Source organism: Sus scrofa, chromosome 18 (assembly GCF_054392235.1).
Source record: "Sus scrofa isolate SSC_HxYL_T2T_F1_AM1 chromosome 18, Sscrofa_HxYL_maternal_Yorkshire_Landrace_v2.0, whole genome shotgun sequence".
NCBI classification, from domain to species: domain Eukaryota; kingdom Metazoa; phylum Chordata; class Mammalia; order Artiodactyla; family Suidae; genus Sus; species Sus scrofa.
In genome coordinates, this window is record NC_139400.1 from 38,326,330 (window position 1) to 38,348,474 (window position 22,145).

At 38.5% G+C, this 22,145-nt stretch overlaps 1 protein-coding gene across 3 annotated transcripts in view; it reads right to left on the reverse strand.

Annotated features, from left to right (window-relative positions):
- MET (MET proto-oncogene, receptor tyrosine kinase) overlaps positions 1–22,145 on the reverse strand; it is a 115,219-nt gene that overhangs the window by 4,794 nt on the left and 88,280 nt on the right. For all 3 annotated transcript variants that reach the window (XM_021078532.2, XM_021078535.2, NM_001038008.1), the window contains 7 exon segments: positions 20,544–20,700; positions 20,202–20,342; positions 16,954–17,184; positions 14,213–14,293; positions 11,722–11,903; positions 8,356–8,465; positions 6,976–7,141 (listed from right to left, as the gene is read on the reverse strand). In XM_021078532.2, coding sequence (XP_020934191.1) covers positions 6,976–7,141; positions 8,356–8,465; positions 11,722–11,903; positions 14,213–14,293; positions 16,954–17,184; positions 20,202–20,342; positions 20,544–20,700 — 1,068 coding nt within the window.

The window sequence follows — 22,145 nt, forward strand, 5'->3', positions numbered from 1 at the left end:
CAGGATGGTGGGGGCAGGGGCAGTGAGGGAGAAGACAGGGTCGGGTTGGGGAGCAGAGGAGAGGGGTGAGAGGGAAAGAGAGAGAGAAGGGGAGAGAGACAAAGGAAGAGGGTGGTGTACAATGTTGGTGCATTAGGAATGATGGAAACAAGTTGGCTTTAGTTTCAAGATGGGAGAGCTCTGCCATTCATATTTGCTGTACGAATGGTCAAGCCTTTCTGAATATCTGAGCACCAGCGGTGAGCTCATCTGAAGAATCTCTGCCTAACTTTTTCAAGTTAGAGCAGGTGAAGAGCAGATATTAGAGGTGAGAGAATGTTATAAGCTATAAAAAGTGATAGAAAGGCACATTACTGAGGCAACCAAGGAACAGACAAGCCAAATTTGAGCATTCAAGAATAGGTAAATTGAGATACAACACAATTTGTAAAAAACTCAATTGATTAAAAAATAGATACATTGATAAAGTTTAACAACTGGTAAACTGATAACATTTTCAATAAAAATAAAAACATCTGCTCTTTGAAAAATACCATTATAAAAATGAAAAGGCATGCCACAGACTAATAAAATATATTTGTTAACATATGTATCTGATAACATATACTTGTATCTAGAATATATAAAGAGCTCACCTCAATAATAAAATAACAAACCCAATTTTTTAATAGATTCTAAAACTTAAAAAAAATGAAAAAAAAAAACTTGAGTAGACATTCCACAAAAGGATAGCAAATAAACACATGAAGAGATGTTCAACATCATTAATTATTTGTGGAATACAGATTCAAAAGAAAATGAGACACCACTACATCCTATTAGAATGGCTAAAATTCCACAAACTGACAATGGCAAGTGCTGGTGAGGACACTGAACAAGTAGAATTATTCCTGTCAGGATTTTAAAATGATACAGCTGCTGTGGAACACTCAGCAGTTTGTGTAAAGTTAAACATACACTTAATTCACAACCCGGTAATCCTACTTTTAGATGTCTAACCCAAAAGAATAAAAACTATGTTCACACAAAATCTAGAAGCAAATGTTACAGCAGTTTTCATTACATATAAGCAATTGCCTAAAACTGGAAAGAACCCAAATGTCCTTCAGTGGTGAACAGAAAAACACAATGTGGAACAGGTGTATAATGGAATGCTCCTCAAGAATGAAAAGGAATAAATTATTCTGTTATGGGAAAGAGTATTCAAAAAATTAAAAACAGAATTACCATATGACCCAGCAATCCTACTTCTGGGTATATATTCACAGGAAATTAAATTGTTATCTAGATATTTGCACACTCACATTCATAGCAACATTATTCACAATAGCCAAGAGATGGAAGCAATGTAAATGTTGACAGATGAATGAAGAAAACGTGGTATATACAAACAATGGAATATTGTTTATCCTTAAAAAAGGAAATCCTGTCATATGTTACAACATGGATGAAACTTAAGGACATTATACTAAGTGAAGTAAAGCAGTCAGAAAAAGACAAATACTATACGATTTCCCTTATAATGAGGTATCTAAAGTAGTCAAGCTCCTAGAAATAGAAAGTAGAATGGTGGTTGCCAGAGGGGCTGGAGGAAGGGAAATGGGGAGTTGTTCAGTGGATACAGAGTTTCAGTTTTGCAAGATGAAGAAGTTCTAGAAATCAGTTGCATAGCAATGTGCATATGATTAACGCTACTGTACAGTACACTTTAAAATGGTTAAGATAACCAATTTTATATGTTTTTTACCACAGTGAAAAGGATACCTCTCAAATGCATTATGCTAAGTGAAGGAGACACATTCAAAAGGTATTCATTGTATGATTCCATTTTTACGACATTCTAGAAAAGGTTAAAACTATAGATACAGAAAACAGACCAGTGATTTTCAGGTCCTAGGTTTATGGCAGGGGCTGACTACAAAGAGGCATAAGGAAATTTTCTTGGGGTGATGGAACTGTTTCATATCCTGGTTGTGGCAGTGGTGGTCAAACAATGGTATGCAATCTTCACAACTGAAAGAACCACGCAATAAAAAGTGTGAAGAGTTACTTTATTGCACAATGGTGATACTATTCATAGAAGAAATTAAGAAGTGAGGCACTGACAGTTGGCAGGAAAGAATTTGAACACAATAAATCTGTGATGTTGATAAAAACATCGAGGAAGAGAACTTCAGAGGTGGTCGTTGAGGGAGTTCCCGTCATGGATCATTGGTAACAAACCTGACTACAATCCATGAGGACTCAGGTCTGATCGCTGACCTTGTTCAGTGGGTTAAGGATCTGGTGTTGCTGTGAGCTATGGTGTAGGTTGCAGACGCAGCTCAGATCCCTCATTGCTGTGGTTGTGATGTAGGCCAGCAGCTGCAGCTCTGATTTGATACCTAGCCTGGGAACTTCCATATGCTGTGGGTGTGGCCCAAAAAAGCAAAACAAACAAACAAAAAAACACAAAAGGTGACTGTTGGTGGGAATGGTTGAAATTGTTGAGAGAGGCTGACACCTGAAAACCAAAATCTTGGAGGACAGTAGTATAACAGCTGTTAGAGAAGAAAGACACTGTCAAGGGCAAAGAAAATACAGCCTATTAGCAGGAGGAAAACTAGATGGTAGATTGTCTTATAAACCAGAGGAGGACATTTCAAGAAAGGAGGAGTGGTTGACAGTGTTAAATGATGAACAGGATGAAAAAAAAAAACAGCTGGCTGAACTGAGAAGTCAGTACTGACTTTATTTATTTATTTTGTCTTTTTGCCTTTTCTGGGGCCGCTCCTGTGGCATATGGAGGTTCCCAGGCTGGGGGTCTAATCAGAGCTGTAGCTGCCGGCCTACGCCAGAGCCACAGCAATGCGGGATCCAAGCTGCGTCTGCAACCTACACCACAGCTCATGGCAACACCGGATCCTTAACCCACTGAGCGAGGCCAGGGATCAAACCTGTAACTTCATGGTTCCTAGTCGGATTCATTAACCACTGAGCCACGATGGGAAATCCAAGTCAGTACTGACTTTAATGGAAGCACTTGTACTAAGCATGATACAACGTGCAATACTAGGTACGAGTAACTGCAAGTATAGAGATACTCCCATTTTGTTTGAAAGGATGTCAAGAGTATTCAGACTTTAGCTGAATTCCATCTGGGCATTTTTGAGGAAATAGACCTTTCTATAAGCAGGCAAGTTTTTGCTTGTTGGTCTCAATATACATACAGTTTATTACATGCTTTTGGAAATGTTCCATGTCAACATTCAAAAGATTGTGCTGTCCTGTAAATGAAACTTTATGCAAATTTATCCATGCAATCAATAACCATTTGCCCAAGCAGTACTGTATGGATTACTCAGGTTCACCCTTACACAGTACAGTATAATGTCCTTCAATGAAAAGGAGAGATATATAGCATGTCTTATCTATAGAAGCCTATGTAAATTTCCAGTCAATTATCTGAGTGATAGTTGCCATATAAGAAATGCTGGCCTCCTTGCTGTGTGTGTTTTTTTGTGGAGGTAGCAGTGTGTGTATGCAGGGTTGTCAAAAAACTGAGGATCGCAATTCTTGACATGAACTTCCAAAATTTCATCAGGCTTGTTTTGTTTTAATAACTTTGCTGAGGTGTGATTTATGATTATAAAATCTCTCAGTTGTAAGTGCGTAGTCTATGATGGTTTAGTAAATTTAGTTGTGCAGCTATCAACACAATTCAGTTTTAGATCAGTTCCAACACCCTACAAAGTTCCTGCATGCCTGCTGGCAGTCAATCTTCTCCCCACCCGCAGGCCCAGGCAACCACTGATCTATTTTCTGTCCCTATGATTTGCCTCTTTCTAGACATTTCATATAAATGGAATCACTCAATATGTAATTTTTTGAGTCTGCTTTCTTTCACTTAAGATAATGTTTCTGAGGTTTATCCACGTTATAGTGTGCATCGGTGGTTCCTTTATATTGCTAAATAGTGTTATTGTGTTGTATAGATATTTACCTATTTGCCAGTTGACAGGCATTATGATTGCTCCTGGGTTTTGGCTATCATGAATAACACTACTGTGAACACTCATGGACAAGTCTTTGTGTGGCCATATGTTTTCACGTCGTAATAAGCCAGCTACTCATATATCTCTTTGGTAAAATGTCCATTAAAATCTTTTGCCTATTTAAAAAAATGGGGTTATTTTGTCTTCTTCTTGAGTTGTAAGAGTTGGTTCTGGTTCTTTCTGGTGGTAGTCTAGTCTGGATGAAATGTATGTTCTTTGAGGAAGGATTAATTCTCCCTACCTTATATCTTCATGTGCAACCATCACTAAACTGCCCCCAGTCTACCTCTCTAGCACTCACTTCTTTCATCTTTTTCAGAGTATTTCAGGGTCAGGATCCCAGGCATTAAGTTCTAGAATGGGCTATCACATCCTCTTATCGATCTTACCTACCCCGAAGTCCCATTCCTCCACCATGTCCTGTGATGCACCTCTTTATTGAAAACAGGCTCTTAGTCACCCTCAACTTATTCTCTAGTGTCTCCCCCACTTCCTCAGGAACTGAAACTCTGCTTTCACTTGAAGACCACATGTCTTCAAACTCTTACCAATAGAGGCCACACCTCTCCCTCTTGCTGACTCACAGAGAGGAGGGTGGATGACTTCTTGCCTCCCAATGCCACGCTCAGATCCCTGTGCCCTGTTATAGCTTAATAGTTGCCAACTCTTTCTCTTTTGCAGTATGCTGTCCATTGACATTACTTTTTACCCACCTTGTTTGCTGATGTCACCAGTTTATACTTTTCCCATTTTCAGCTGTTATCCCCAAGGGCTGAGACATTAATGTTATAGTCCTCTTGATTTATTAAAGGCAAATAGAATAAGTGTACTCTCTATTCCATTCAACACTCAGGCTCCTCAGCACACTCTAGACCAAATGAATCAAGTCACTCAGCTCCCAAGACCCTTCTTGTGCACTGAGTAGTAGTGGACCCTGCTGACCATATCTCATTTCTCTAAATTTTCTCTTCGTGGGCATCTCCCACCTCTCTGCTTTTCTCCCTCATTTCATATATGTAGGTAGGTTCCTCTGAATAATTGTACTTGGACCCTCAAGAGGCTATTTCCAGCTCTGACCTCTGCTATGGACTGAACTGTGCCTCCACTTTCCAAATTTATATGTTGAAACTCTGACTCTCAATATGATGGTATTTAGAGACGGGGCCTTTGAGAGAGAATTAGGTTTAGATGAGGTCATGAGGATGGGATTCATGCTCTTATAGAAAGAGACACCAGAGAGCTTATTCTTACTTTCTTCCCAGCAGGAGGCACAGAGAGAAGGAGTCCATGTTCAAGTCTCACCAGAACCTGGCCATGCTGGTACCCTGATCTCACCCTTTCAGCTTGTAGAACTATGAAAAAAAATGTCTGTAGTTTAAGCCACCCAGTCTGGGGTATTTTGTTGTGGCAGCTGGAGTTGACTAAGACAAGCAAAGAGGTTGCACAAGCTGCAGATCCACATTTTTAATTGCCCGAAAGACCTCTCTGTCTGTATATCCTACTCCCAAGTCAAACTCAGTATGTTCAAGGCTCAACTGGTAATTTCCCTTCTAAACTAGCTTTTGCTTCTCTGCTTCACGTAGTTGTAATTGTACCAGTATATAACTTTGCTCAGCTTTGAGTTTCATCAATTTCTTTCTAAATATTGCTGATTCTATATCTGAGATGTTTTCCCTTCCATCTCATTTCTGTTCTTACAATTTCTATATTATTTCAAGTTCTCTCACTTTGTCTTCCCACATATACTCCTCTCAAAACATCTTACAGAATGAAGAAAGACTAGTGTAATCTGACTACATTTTAATATTTCCACATGGCCAGAGAATAAATTCCAGATTCTCCAGTTTGCTTTCCAAGGATCTCTATGATCTACTATGAAAATATTTCTCGCAAATATTTCTCTCAAGTTATTCTCATAACTTCCCTCTGTGCCTTCTACTTTTGCCAACCCACCACTGCTTACTGTTTCCTTAGAACTTTAGAGAGGTGCATACTTTTTTGCCCCTCTGCCTCACCTGGAATGGGGTTTTATTTTTCATTTTATTTTATTTTTATTTTTTGTCTTTTTGCCTTTTCTAGGGCTGCTCCCATGGCACAGGGAGGTTCCTAGGCTAGGGGCCTAATTGGAGCTGTAAACACCGGCCTACACCACAGCCACAGCAATGCCAGATCTGAGCCGTGTCTGCGACCTACACCACAGCTCATGGCAATGCTGGATCCTCAACCCACTGAGCGAGGCCGGGGATTGAACCCGCAACATCATGGTTCCTAGTTGGATTCGTTAACCACTGAGCCACGACGGGAACTCCAGGGTTTTATACTTCATTGACAATTCCATCCTCCTTTAAGGCCCATTTCAAGCACCACCTCCTCTACCAGGTGGAAGAGCAGTGTGGTAGATATGGCTGCTCAGGTGAGTGTCCTGTCCATCCTCAGAGCTCAGGCACATGCCTTTAAAAGCATATTCTGTGAGAAGAGGATGATCTCTGCAGATGAAGGAGGGCACCTTTCTAGCTAGGCACAGAGATAATGCCCTCACTGCTAGAACTGCCTCAGCTGCAGCTTCCAGATTTCTCGAGGTGGAATTCTGTCCTTGAGCTATGAGTAGATGGATTAAGCCCAGTCTACTTTGTGTGAGTTATTAAAAGAATGCCTTCCCTTTACTGCTGAGAAAAAGCTCCTGGAGGACAGGGTTCATACCTGGTTCAGCTCTGGTCTTCCTAAGGACCTAAAATGTTGACATGCTGAAAAAATGTTTTTGAATAAATGAATGACTTTATGAAAACATATTATGGATACCTGGTAGACAAGCTCATTTTAACTCATGTATAGAACTGAAATTAGTGGTGTTGAACGTTCTTTTTTTAAAAATTAAGTTCCCATAAAACTACTAAAAAATTGGATATGAAAGTAAAAGAGGACAGAGTGATCAATACGTTACCACATCTGACTTGGTGGTAAACTTCTGAGTTTGCAGGCTTTCTAAAGCCATCCACTTCACTGGCAGTTTTGCACCTGTTTTGTTGTGTACACTATAGTATTCTTTATCATACACATCCCTGGCAAGTCCAAAATCAGCAACCTTGACAGTGAATTTTTCATCCAGCCTATAGAAAGGAGAAAAATTATTATTGGTGACTGAAAGAGAACAATTTATAGCAATGCTGAATCTCTATAGATTAGAACAAGTGTCTTTAGTATTTGAAATCCATAACTTCTGCAGGGAGGGCTTCATCTGGCCTGTACTGACTTAGCACTAAATTACAATGGAATTCTTGAATAAAGATGCTTGACATTTGCATTTCAAAGTCAACAAGCCAAGGAAAGAGATTATGAATGATGTGGTATCAGAAAATCATTTTTGCTTTAATGTAGCTCTGGAGAAGTAGTAAAATTGGCCACCTTCTCAGCTTTCCTTGTTTGCTACATTGAGTAATGCCAACTGATTAGCTGAAGTAATCACTAATATTCACTTGTCAACTTATTAGCAATACTTAGCTTTATGAGGGAGATATGACAAGGAACTATTATTTTACTTCTTCATTCTCAGTGGGCTAGGCTAGCACATACAACCCATCTGTTCCACCAGTGAGGTATAATAGGAAAAGGGTACATAGTGTATCACCTAGGAAAATAGCAAGGTTCAATAAAAATCATTTTTTTCTATCTGAGGCTATGTAGTCTTCATTTAAGCTAGCTTTTATGTTGCTACATTGACCAAAACCAAGGTAGGAAATTAACAGCACAGTTCTTTCATTCACACATACCATAAGCCATGAATCAGTGCTATGTAAGGGAAAGCACTGAATCAATTACAAACTGTTGACTGTTGAATTATACAGCCCAGGCAGCCAGACACAAATAAAGTTCTTTGTATATTCATTCCCAAATACCATTTTTGGTAGGGATTCTGCAGGCTGACTTCAAATCCAGTCTTGGGAAGTTACAATATGTTGATATTTGTATTACCAGCCCTCTCCTTTTCACTGTAAATGCTGAAGATCAAATTCTCCCTACCAAAAACTAACGCAGTGTGAAACCACAATACTGGGGGCTATGGGTGGGAAGTAAAAAGAAAGGCAAGAGCACACAGCAGCTGTTTCAGAACCCCTCTGGAGAATTCCTTTTAAATTCTGATGGACAAAGCCTAAAAGCCCCACCCACATCCCTAGTGCTTACATTTCGGTTTAAAACTGTAATGGAAATAAAGGTCTTTTGCAGGAGAAGAGAAAACATCCTCACTAGCCCGAAATGGGAAAGTGGGAAAGATTCCTCCTTGTCACTTAATTTGGACTGCGGGCACAGAGATTTTTATACTTACATACAGTTTCTTGCAGCCAAGTCTCTGTGGACAAACTTTTTGCTTGCAAGATATTTCATGCCTTTGGCCACTTGAAGGCCAAAGCCAATAAGATCTTTTACAGTTGGGTTCTGTAATCAAAGAGAATTGGAAATGCATAAACTAAGCATTTACTGTTCTAGCTATGACCTCAGAGTTCTGAAATGTTTATAAGCATCACCTTGTTTCAATAATAACTTGTGCCCTGTTGATAATAGCAATCATTTATTAAGTATCTATTATTTGCAAAAGTACCATGCTATATAATTTTATAAATTTTGGTTAGTCCTTATACTCTTCTGTAAGGCAGGTGATACAGGCTCTATTTTCCTGAACTGGAGGTGTTTTAAATGTAGATTTTTATTATTTTTCAGGTATGGTAAGGTCATCAGATGGGAACAACTACCATGGAAAAGACTGTTACCCACAAATTCCAAGAGGAGGACGTATGCTCTGTCATAAAAGGTGACCCAGGGAAGCACCAGGGTCAGTTAGGAGGCAGAGGAACAAGGGCGGAATGTAGTAGTTAGAGCCTTTACTGTGATACCTATGGGCAGGAATGGGTGAGGCAGGGTAAGCAGGCTCAGGACTGCCTGGTTTGAGTAATTTCAGCAGGCTCTGGGGTGTAGGGACTGTCTCTAGGAGACTGGTACCTGGCCTTGAAGTGATTAGGGCAGGTGGACAGTGTTCCAGACTGTGAAAGCTCTTTAAAAGAGGTGGTTAGGTATGGGCTCTGGACTGGCTGGTTTGGTGATGAAAGGCGTGCCCTTTGAAGTTGAGTTGTTTAATACCTCTGGGAATTTGCTAGTTCTGGTAGGGGCAGTCCCTCCATGGTTAGCAAGGCCTAGAAGTTAGAGCATCAGAAATACATGGTTAATATAGTAAGTTCAGAGAAAAATAAACCACCCCAAACCAGGATAATAAGTTATTGAGTTAGGATTTTAATTTAAATCTGTAAGGTTCTAAAGCCCATAATTTAGTGAAATCAATCACATCAGAAGCCATCCTGCTAGTATTGAAGCATCAGCTCACAACTCCAGTGGTCTGGACCCACACGGAGAACAGAAAATCTCATTCTCAATAAGCTCAGCACACAAAAGTGGATGGATAGGGTAATGCCTTTAGTAACTATGAGAACTATATCTGAAATCACATAGTCACTGTGGCTGATAGCTTTTCTGGTGTCCGGCCATCAGGAATAGGATATGTTTTCTTAAGCGGCCTCTGTGGACTTTGTGAGCTTTAGAGGTAGGCACTGGGGACCCTGCAAGGAGGGCTACAGCCCTCTTAATGCACAGTATGTTCAAAGGCCAGTTCCTGTTATTTGGCCAGTTCCTGTGTATTTGGCTTCTCTGTTAGTGGTTGTAATGTATAGACTCCGGGACTATAAAAGGCCATGATACTGTATAATAGGAAATCTCTATCATGCTTTAGCCCTGGGGGAATAATACCTAGAGAAGGTAGCATATCCAACCAGATAAGCTTGTCAGGGTAACGGCAAGAGTTAGAGTGGAAAGTAGGTACGGTAAGACCAAAGCTTTATGCTTTGTAAGGTAAATTCATGTTTGCCAAAATTCACTGCCAGGGAGTCTTTTATTCTTTGGCTGAATGCAAACATTTCTTTACCCTTTAGAGATGATTTCCTCTGAGAACTTGACCCCATGTTTATTAAGTTGTTTCTGATTGAGAGTAAAGCTAATCCATAACTCCCACAGAGGCCTGGACAAAGGAGCCAAGAAGGAGCTTGGGGCCATCTGCGACTTCAGTTCTGGGGACTCCTTCTCCTCTTCCCCGTCCTGGTCTGGACATTGCTTGCTCAGCGTTTAGGGATTGGCATAAATGTCACTAAGGAAACCCTCACCTGCAAGAGCCTAAGAACCTGTTCTGTAACCCTCAGTTCATTCATTCAACAAATATCTGATATTTTAGGTGTTAGAGCCACAGAAGTAAGCAAAAAATAAAAAACCCTACTCTCATAAGCTTGCATTTTAATGGGATGTGTGTATATGTGTGTGTGTACACATCTATATCCATCTACCTATACACACACATAGCTATTATTTATTTATTGCCTAATAGGACACTGTTCAATAGAAATACAACACAAGCCACATAAGTAATTTAAAATTTTCTAATAGTCACATTAAAAAATTAAAAAGAAACAAGCAAAATTAATTTTCACAATAATGCTTTTCAAACCAACATATCCAGAATATTATCATTTCAACATGTAATCAGCATAAACAATTACTAATGAGATATTTTACATTCTTTTTTTGTGCTAAGTATTAAAAACTGGGGACGTATTCTACAAGCACAGTACTTCTCAATTTGGACTAGCTACATTTCATGTATGGCTGTGGCCACAATATTGGATTACTCAGGCCTAGTGTATCAGATGATGATAAGTGGGATAAAGAAAAATAAAGCAGGGGAGAGGAGACAGAATGAAAGCATGAGGCTGTGCGGGTCAACTGCAATTTTAGACAGGTTAGGGGAGCTTCATTTTGAAGATGACACATTAGGGCAAAAAGTGGAAGAATAGTGACTTAGTGAGACATGCGGACATGTGGAAGAGTACTCCAGAGAGAGATTAGGAAGTACAAAGGTAGAAGAGTGGGCAGCAAGTTTGAAAAATAGTAGGAGGCTCACTTATAATTAATTATTATTATTATTTTTTGGTCTTTTTAGGGCCGCACCCATGGCATATAGAGGTTCCCAGGCCAGGGGTCCAATCAGAGCTATAGCCACTGGCCTACTCCACAGCCACAGCAACACCAGATCTGAGCTGTGTCTGTGACCTACCATAGCTCACGGCAAGATGGATCCTTAACCCACTGAGCGAGTCCAGGGATCGAACCTACAACCTCATGGTTCCTAGTTGGATTCATTTCCGCTGCGCCACAAGGGGAACTCCTCATTTATAATTAATTATTATAGAACTATATAATTAATTTTCAATGTCCTTCCCTCTAAAGTTAAAACTCTGTGTGGGCTCAGGCCCATTCTGGGTCTTGTCTCCTGTGCTGTGCTTTTCCTGTCACATAGTAGGGACTCAAAGATGACTAAATGTACCTTTCTGGGCGTTGGTAGAGCAAGGCTGCTTACAGGGTGGGTAAGAATCACTGCCCCCAGGGAACCCTTCTAGGTATCACTGTTTTCCTACCAGGATAGAGGATTTTGAGGTACAAGTGAACTAAATTTGCCTCGAAACATCTGAATGGTACCCTCATTTTATATTTGCTTCCTTTGCTAAAAGCTTTTAAAAATATTCAAAATGGGCACATTTTGGAAGGCTAGCTAGCTTATAGCTAGTTCATCAGTTAGTAAGGTTGATAATATACTTACATGAGTCTCATTTCTAATGAAATTTCGAAGATCCCCATGTTTCATGTATGGTAGGACCACCAGTGGAGACCCCTCACTTCGAAGGCAGATTCCCAAGAGCGAGAGAACATTGGGATGACTAAAATCTTTCATGATGATTCCCTCAGTCAGAAATTGGGAAACTTCTCCTATGTCAGTGATTCCTAAGAAAGCCCAGCAGTAGAGACATTAACTTCATTATGAGACAATGCTTACTTTGTCAAGTTCAAATAGGGAGAGCAATGGAATGTAAAACCAGTGGGCTGCATCTTGGGCTACATCTTGCCCTGATAGCTCATCCTCAGAGTGCTTTTTTTTTTACAATACATCTGAATGAATGACGTCACCTGTGCTGCACCTTTAACTCACAATCTGCACCCTTTTTTGTAAGACAAGAGTCTAGCAAACAGTTTGTGCCGTACAGAACCACACTTTGTCTCATATAGAAAAAAGGAGAGGGAAGCAGGCCAGTCCATTTCTATAGTGATTGACTAGGGCTGGGGTTGGCAAATGTTTCTGTAAAGGGTCAGATAGTAAATATTTTTGGCTTTGTAAGCCATTTAGTCTCTGTTGGAAATACTCGAGTCTTGCCATTGCAGTGCAAAAGCAAAGCAGTCAGAGACAATAAATGGCTGAGTCTCAAAAAACATTTATTTACGAAAACAGGCAGCAGGCCATAGTTTTCCAATCCCTGGACGGGGAGGATTTGAAGACTAAATGTTGTCTATGATATCTAAGTAGACTATTTTGGTGTAATTGTTTCTAATCATTTCCAGATAGACATCCCAAGGGCTTGACACTAGTCAGCATTAATGGAGAGTTAACAATCTTTAATTTATTAATCTGATTAGTATCAGTGTCAGTGATGATATTCTTTTACAAATGCAATGAATTCCAAGACCTGGAATCCATCTGGACCAAAAAGTAATCAACACACACCAGGGACAGAGAAAGATTTCTTGGCGTTAGGATGGTTCTGAGTACAACTGGCAGCAGTGTTCTTTAGTGAGGTAAATTTATTGACAATTATACTTAATCCATCACAGTTTGTAGTTAGGCTTCATATAAACTGTCCCTTTAATTACCTTGTGGTTAGACTTCCAACAAAATCAACCATACATAACACTGCACAACCTGGAGATTTATGTTAAAAAAAGGCTGAAATGTTTCTGGCAATAATGAATCTTACAGGAAAACCTTTCACTTGTGCATTGAAAGCCTATTAATTCCAAAATAAATTTGTAATATAGCTGGTTAACATGTTTCAGGCTGCTGCAAACTATTAGTGGAAATTTAGAAATGGGGTAAAAGGCAAGCACACTGACTTGACATGTGAAACCTGTCAGCAAAAGTGGAGCCAGAAAAGCTTTAACATGAGGAGTACAATGGGTTATACAAGATAGTAAGTTATGCTGTAATTATGGTTCTGAGTCATTAATAAAGTCTTAGTTTATGTTTGGAAGCATTCCCTATTTCTTTTCTCTTTTTTGAAACAGGAGAAAATCAAACAAAGTTTAATAACATGTATACATGGGAGAGACCCAGGAAAATTGAGTAACTCTACCATCCCCTGCTTCTTCTTCTTCTTTTTCTTTCTTTTTTTTTTTTTTTTTTTTTTTTTTTTGTCTTTTTAGGGCTGCATATGGAAGTTCCCAGGCCAGGGGTCGAATCAGAGCTATAGCTGCCAGCCTACACCACAGTCACAACAATGCCAGATCTGCATATGCGACCCATACCACAGATCATGGCAACACCAGATCCTTAACCCACTGAGAGAGGCCATGGATTGAACCCACGTCCACATGGATACTAGTCGGGTTCATTACTGATGAGCATGAACTCCTCCCTGATTCTTAAAAAGAGTATGCATTACATTTAAAAGAGATTTTTTTCAATAACAGATAATATTAAAAACATATATTCTAGCATTAAAGGGGGGTTAGTATCACCTGTTAAGGGAGTTCATTTATGTGGAATACTTCATTCACCAAAAATGTGGATAAATGTGGTATTACCACATTTGCAGTCTTTCAATTTTCTGCTGACATTTTTCTCCTGTTGTCTTATTTCATTTTTTACCTTTTTAAATGGAAATTGTGGTTAAGAAATAATTATAGTAATGCCTCTGGGTAAAATGAGTCATTACTACTGTATGTGCCAAAATGTTTCCAATAGTTTCCATAAATGTCACTTGCAAAGCAAATATTATATGGCAAACATATTTTTCAATGATATGGCTCATCCAAAAACCTCATTTATCCTTCACTCTTACTTATGAGGGTTCTGAGAGAAATTTTTGAGGAAATATTTCAATAAGAATTTAGATCAAACAGATTTTCAGGATTCGATCCATAATTCCAGCAGCTGCTGATTTCTCCATAAGAGAAAGTGTAAATCTACATTTTATCACAAAGTATTTATTAGTTTGTAAACCAAAAAATTGTTTTCCACTGTTAGATAAAATGTAACTTACTATTCAAGGATTTCACAGCACAGTGAATTTTCTTATCATCATTATCCAATAAAGTCCCATGGTATACACACCCAAAATGTCCTACATGAAAGAGAGAACTTGGTTAGTGCTACAATGCTTTAATTGTGCAGTATTATTTAATAAGCTCTTCACAATCTTCATTTCCTTTATTTTTCTACATGGCAAAAAGTGCATTGTTTCTTATGTTTTTGACTAACAATACCACAGTTCTGGGTGTTTGTGAAATATGCAGATGTAATATACTTCACCCAAAGATATAAGCAATATGATTATTTAATATGTGGTAAAATATCCAGGTGGTTTAACTGCCAAAAAAGATTAACATACTAAAATGTTCTACCACAGTGGAACCACTGAAAATAGGAGTAACATTTGCCTTGTAAAACAAACATTATTATTATTATTTTTTTTTTTTGTCTTTTGTTGTTGTTGTTGCTATTTCTTGGGCCGCTCCCGCGGCATATGGAGGTTCCCAGGCTAGGGGTCCAATCGGAGCTGTAGCCACCGGCCTACGCCAGAGCCACAGCAACGCAGGATCCGAGCCGCGTCTGCAACCTACACCACAGCTCACGGCAACGCCGGATCGTTAACCCACTGAGCGAGGGCAGGGACCGAACCCGTAACCTCATGGTTCCTAGTCGGATTCGTTAACCACTGCGCCACGACGGGAACTCCAACAAACATTATTTTTGAAGTTCCTGCTGTGGCGCAGTGGGTTAAGAATTCAACCACAGTGGCTTGGGTTACTTCAGGGGAGAAGGTTCAATCTCCAGGCTCAATTGCTGCAGCTCAAATTCAATCCCTGAACTTCCATATGCTGTGAGTGGAGCCATTAAAAAAAAAAAAAGAGGGAGTTCCCGTCAGGGCTCAGTGGAAATGAATCTGACTAGTACTCACGAGGATGCGTGTTCCATCCCTGGCTTTGCTCAGTGGGTTAAGGATCCAGTGTTGCTGTGAGCTGTGGTGCAGGTCGCAGATGTGGTTTGGATCTGGTGTTGCTGTGGCTGTGGTGTAGGCCAGTGGCTACAGCTCCTATTTGACCCCTAGCCTGGGAACTTATATATGCCATGGGTGCAGCTCTAAAAAGCAAAAACAACAACAAAACCCCCTAAACACCCCCCCAAAAAACCCCCACAAAACCCCCCAAAAACCCCACTATTTTTAAGGATGAAATAACATCTTTTAAATATAAAGTTTTACCCACATGAAGAAATGCAAAAAAATAAGCTTTAATAAACTGAAATAAAAATGTCACCATTAGAAATAAGGTTAGCATTATAGAATAAGAATTTCCCCCATTAGTCACTGGTTAATACATAATCCAGGTTGGCAGAAACTGAAAGGCAATTGCCCAAATGAAGCAAATTCACTCTGAGTCATTTCATCTAGTTCTCTCTGGTTTTAGCCACATCACTTTCCCAATGGTAGCCTTTCATCCAGTAGCAGTAATTTTCCCCAGAGGTGCCAAATGTCTGATAGCTGTATAAGTCATTAATTAATTCGTCCAGCTGGCCAAGACTCCCTGGGTGCCTAGCATGAGAGTGTCGGGCATTAGTCTACTCTTGTGCAGCAAAAATGAATAAATAAAACCTATGCTATTGAAGGCTCACATTCTACCAGGGAAAGGTATATAAATAAATAATATGAATATTTATAAAATCATTATTATCACTCGTAAGAGAGATAACTGCTACTTTTAGCACCTTTTATGATAAAAATATAAAATTCAAATTTTATAATATGTAGAATTAGAATTAATTCCTCTATAATTACTGAAGCCACACATTCTAAAACTGGTGCAATTACTGGCATTTATAGGCTGGTAAAAGGACTCTATATTACTCTGATGTAAAACACATTTGTTAACAGTGAGGCTGCTATTTGGGAAGGGGGCATGCTAAGGATTAAAATCTAGAATATGTGATAGAAGAATGTGTGGATGCTGTCACAGGAAAATGGAAAGGCCTCATGAACACACCAGCGTATTGTCCCATCAGCTTCTCTGCATCATGCTGGCTGATATCTGTGCTACCTCTTGCAGTACATTATTAAATACAGGGGATCAGAGGCCACTCAGTATTAAAGGCAAAAGCTTTTTAGAAAAAAAGGGAAGAGTGGAGTTCATTTGCTGGCTTCTGGTTGGTTTCTCTTCCTGCTCAATATTTCCGCAAATACTGTATATGCTATGCTGCTCTGGCTGCCTTATTACAAATAGTCATTCTTCTTTGTATAAAGAAATTGGAGCGCATTGTAGAGATGATGTATGTTGCTTCAGATCAAGGGAAGGCTATAAATTCCCTGTCTTCTGATGGCGTTCAGCAGTGTACAAACTTCTATAAACCAGGGTTTCTTAGAATTAGTCACTATTCTCAGGGTAAAGAAAGATTGGAAGGAGATATAAGTAAAAATATTGGAACTTAACAGAATGGTTTTTAGAAAGAAGTAAAAGGCACCTTTCAAGAAACTATAGTTGTAATTATGAAAAAGGTGAGGAAGGAATGTGATTCATTTCAAATACATTTGGGAGATTATGCACAGAGGCAAATCCCCATGGATGTGATTTGCAGGGCTGTATTTCTGCAAGACAGAAATCAAGTGCTCTTGTTATCACTGCTCTGTCAGTTGCTTTTGCCATTGTCTAATTCCTAATCTGCAAAGGCAGAAGATAAAATGCTTACTGGAAAATCGTATTTAACAAAAAGCTGAGTGGAAATACTTACCTCTTCCTATGACTTCATTGAAATGCACAATCAGGCTGCTTGGCCCAATCACTACATGCTGAACTGCCTGGACCAGCTCTGGATTTAGAGCACTGAGGTCAATGTGGACGGTATTTTGCAGTAATGGACTAGATATATCAGAGTCTCCACTAGTTAGGATGGGGGATAGGTCTGTCAGAGGATACTGCACTTGTCTGCATGATCCATTCTGAGATGAGTTAGGGAACTGGTCTGCAAGATAAAGCAAAATTATTAGAAACAATAGTGAAATCTCACTTAGGAGAGACTTTAACAGTGGCAGTAAATTAAGAGCAAAACCAAATTTTAAATTCAAGTTTAAAGAAATAGTGTTTTTATCAATGAATAAGGCTAGGAAGACCTTTGCAAATGAATTGGTTTAATAAAATGATAAACTGGGAAAAGATACATGTGTATATTTAAAAAAATACTTATCGATTTTCCTTTAAGTATATTAAGTAGTAACTTTAAAAGATTTTTTCCCTCTTCATTTCCTTAGACATGTCTCTTTTAATATATAGCTAAAAGCTAAGCTTGGGGGTTGTTTTTTAATATACTATGTTCTTTACAGTGGAAGGCAGCAAAAGTAGTCAAGCTACTAGCTTGTGTGACAAAAATTCAACACAAATATAAGAAAATGAAAAAGAAGCCTTTTGAGAGATAAGTGTTTATTAATGGAATTAATTAGTATTGCTCAAAACCTATGTGGATTCCTGGCCAAAGAAAAATATGTATAGTGAAATATTATATACTGTATATAAATATACATACACACAAATGACTAGAAATATATAATGGCTAAGTTTTCAGGAGTCAAACTTTTTCCCATTAGGGGTAAATTCTCCATCATGTCGTGACAGCAGTATATCTAGTGTTACTGCTACCTAGATAAAGCAGGTTAGAATTGGGTTAGTGTGCTCTCTTCTCATTGCTTAGTTGAGGGCACTTGGAGAGGGACCAGATTAGCATTCCTTACTAGTTTATCTTTATAACCAAACCTCTCTAAGAGCCTCAGACAAGGTTCCCTTTTGCTGGGTGAATTTTTCCATTTCAGGGGTAAGGAATTGTGGGGCTGAGAATAAATTTCTTAATGCCAAATAGGGCAGAGAAACCACCAGTTGCTTCTCCCTTTTCCCTAGGAATCCGTACATGTCAAAGAAAGGACATTATGTCTGCAGGAACTGACTTGAAGATAAACTGGGATGGGAATTGAGATGTATTAGTATATAATGCCAGGAGAGGGGAGAAGCTTATTTGGGCAGGGGGCCCATAACCAAAAGAAAATATTGTTTGTTTGTAAATGAGCAGGAAAATCAGAATTTAAGAAAGGGGCATAAAAAGAAAGTTGATGGTACCCTGCCTATTCCTAACCCCACTTAAGCATTTTTAGTATTTTCCAGATTGGATGGTTTGGTTAAAATATCAATTTTACAGCAGTAAATCTCAACAGTCCTCCCAGAACAGCTCTGGGACCACCTGTAGTTATAGTAATTACTAGCTGGAAATTAGACAGATGAAACCTTAAGGAAAGGATGGAGACCATCAGGGGAGTGCTTGAGATGTTGAATGGGTAAGGGAAGGAAGAAGCCTAGCTGGGCATCAATTCCTTTAATACCAGAGCCAGGTTTTTGGAAACTTCCCCAGGGGATGGAAATGCAGATGAGCCTCCCTAAACTCAGTTTCTTTACCTTCATTTCTCAAACCTTTGCACCTAGAGATGAGGGTTCTAAATTCTCAGAGGTATAGATAGAGATTGAGGGATAGCCTTGATGAGGCACAGGAAAAAGTCCTCTAGCATGGAAATTCTACTGACCTCTGGGCTAAGTTCAAGTATGAGCACAAACCAATTTAAACCATCAATGTATGATTCTGGTGTAACACACAGAAGTCTAGGTCTGCATGAAAGACTGACAAGGAAGCTGTCCCCATCACATATAGAGAGAAGCTCTATAGGTGCCTCTTTATTAGGTGCTGGCTGTGCATTTCTTTATTATTCTCTTTGGATGCCTTTCCTTTGCCTATTTTATTTTTCCATGTCTTCAAGATGTAGGTTCAATGTAGGAAAGGAGATGAAAGTCAAGTTTCTTAGCAGCAATGATGACAGAGGTCTGGCAGGTAATGAGGCTGAAGGAAGATTTAGTATGCTTCTTTTAAAAAATTACTTCTGAACTTTAAAGATCTCAGATTAGAGCCGTTAAATGTGAATATAAAATAATAAGTAGGTCTAAATTTCAAAACTGTAAACTGGATGATTCGTCCATGTTGTTAAGGGCTTGAATTCTGAAAGGTGAGTGGAGTCATGTGGGAAAAGACAATACTATTAACAGCATCTATAGAACCCTCTATAGAACTAACATAAACTTGGAAATGTAAGCGGCAATAAGTGTTGAAAAAGTTAAAATGTTAAGTGCCTCATTGCTCTTGTACTTGTTTTGATGAGCAACTTCTAAGTTTTCCAGTATCCTCAACCATTTGTGACTCATTTTATTTGTCCAATGGTAAATATTCAACCAGGGAAATGGTTGTACTTGACTCACGTCCTGTAACTTCTAAAGATAATGGAGCAGATACAATACAGACATTTTGCTTTTACCAGGAGATTTTAAATAAAACAATGTGAAATGCTCTGGATAACCTGACCATTATTAGGCCTAGTGTTTCGCCAAACAGATGATGCTAAACCTTCCATTTTAAATAGCATAACTGAAGGTTTTTATTGGATGAGATTCAAAATATATTCAACTCTGGGATGCGGGCAAAAGGCTGAGTACTAAGAGTTCATTGAGAAGCCTTCAAAGGAGTGCTAAAGATATAATTTAAATGTTTGAGGATCAACAGGTAAAAAATGTGGCAGTACCAACTTCTATTTCAATAAATACAAGTTTCATATCTCAACTCTTCCTATGTTGTTAAAATGAGCTTCACAGCTGCTTAGCATCGCATTCATATGAAAAACACGTTACCTTTGCACAAATAATTTTAAAGTGAACCTTTTTGTGAGAACAGAGCTTAAAGACTCTAAAAATCTCATATAATATATAAATGAGTTCATTTTAGAATAAGAGCAATGTAACTCTATCAAATTAAATACTTCTTTGGCCAAAGAAGAGGTGAACACTTCTTTTATAATTTTATAAAAATATAAAGGCAAAACCAAAAATAAACAACAATGCTACAATCTACTTTGGTGTATGTATAAGTATTTTTCAGAACAGTAAACTGAAATGTACCTTCTGGAAAAGTAGCTCGGTAGTCTACAGGTTCACTTGAAACCATTTCTGTAGTTGGGCTTACACTTCGGGCACTTACAAGCCTATCCAAATGAGGAGTGTGTACTCTTGCATCATAGCGAACTAGTTCACTGCCTAGATCTTAAAACCGAGAGAGAGAAAGAACTTGTTAAAGACTTGGCTGTCATGGGTCCCCGTAGACTTTGACCCAGTGACCAGAACTTATGGGTTTTATGGATTACATATAAGACTGCACACAGGAATCTATGACAATTTTAAACTGTACTGACTGTATTCTTAAGGCAACTCCTTAAAACAAACAATAATAAGAAAAAAATGCACCTTTAATTTGCTTTCTCTTTTTCAGCCACAGGAAAAGCCCGAGCAGTAATAAGAGTATTATTGATATTGAGACAACACCAACAATCAATCCTGTGAAATTCTGATCTGGTTGAACTATTACTTTTCCAAGGACAGTTGAAGAAATTGCTTGCTTCCACTAAAAATGACAAATAAAGATCATAATTTAGCCATGATAGATACAAAATATACCTCACAGGTGAATCACAGTCTCTCTGGTTCTAGAAATGGGATAATTGCCTTCAGAGTAATAGGATATCCCTCAATTCTGCTTCAGTGTTCAAATAATTAGGGGCTACTGATAACTGAAGAACCTACTGATGCTTAGCTATTTATAACTGCAACTAGGTATTAGGGATAAAAAGATAAGAATCAGTCTCTGATCTTGAGGAACTGAAGTATGAAAGGGAAACAAACACAAAGATAAATGGTGATAGTACAATGCATTATGTATTGTAAACGTATAAACATATAGTAAGAAATAGGGACAATACGACATTAATTCTGCCATAGAGGGTATGGTAGAGGGCAGAGGGGACTCCCCATAAGAAGTAAATAATCATTTTATTATGATAGGATAATAAAGACTCAGAATATTTTTAATTCAGTTTTTATACATAGAAAAAAATATTTGATGTCTCTTTCAGCTCTAACATGGTATGATTTTTAAGATTTATGGTCCTTTTGAGTTCCAAACTCTGATTCTATGATTCAGCCTTACATTTTTAAATTTCTTCATACTTTCATAACTTTTTGGAACCCTTTAAAATTAGGCATTCTTGGAGTTATCATTATGGCTCAGTGGAAATGAACCTGACTAGTATCCTTGAGGATGTGGGTTCGATCCCTGGCCTCTTGCAGTGGGTTAAGGATCTGGCATTGCTGTGGCTGTGGTGTAGGCCAGCAATTGTAGCTCCAATTTGACCCCTAGCTTGAGAACTTCCATGTGCCACAGGTGCAGCCTTAAAAAAAAAAAAGGCATTCTTGGATAAACAAAATGTGGCATATCTATACATGGACTATTATTCAGCCTTAAAAGAGGAATGAAGTTCTGACACATGCTACAACATGGATGAACCTTGAAAACATGCCAAGTAGAGTAAGCCAGACCCAAAAGGATAAATATTTTATGATTTCACTCATATGAACTGTCTAGTATAATAGGAAAATTCATAAAGATAGGACGTAGTACCAGGGTCTGGAAAAGAGGAATGTGATGGTAGTATTTAATGATTCCAAAGTTTCTGTTTGGGGTGTTAAAAAAGTTTTGGAATTATATAGTGGTAATGGTTGCATGATATTGTGAATGTAATTAATGCCACTGAATTGTACACTAAAAAATGGTTAAAATGGCAAATTTTATATTACACATACTTTATCATAATTAAAAATAATAATGTGACACAGCTAAAACCATTGAATTGTACCTTAAAGGTATAAATTGCATGGTGTATGAATTAATCTCAATAAAGCTCTTAAGAAAAAAACGAAAAAATAATCATTCACTCTGGTTCCTAGTTATCTGATTTAGCTGTTCATATGTAAGAAATTACTGTAAAATAGTTTAATTCTTATTTTACCTCA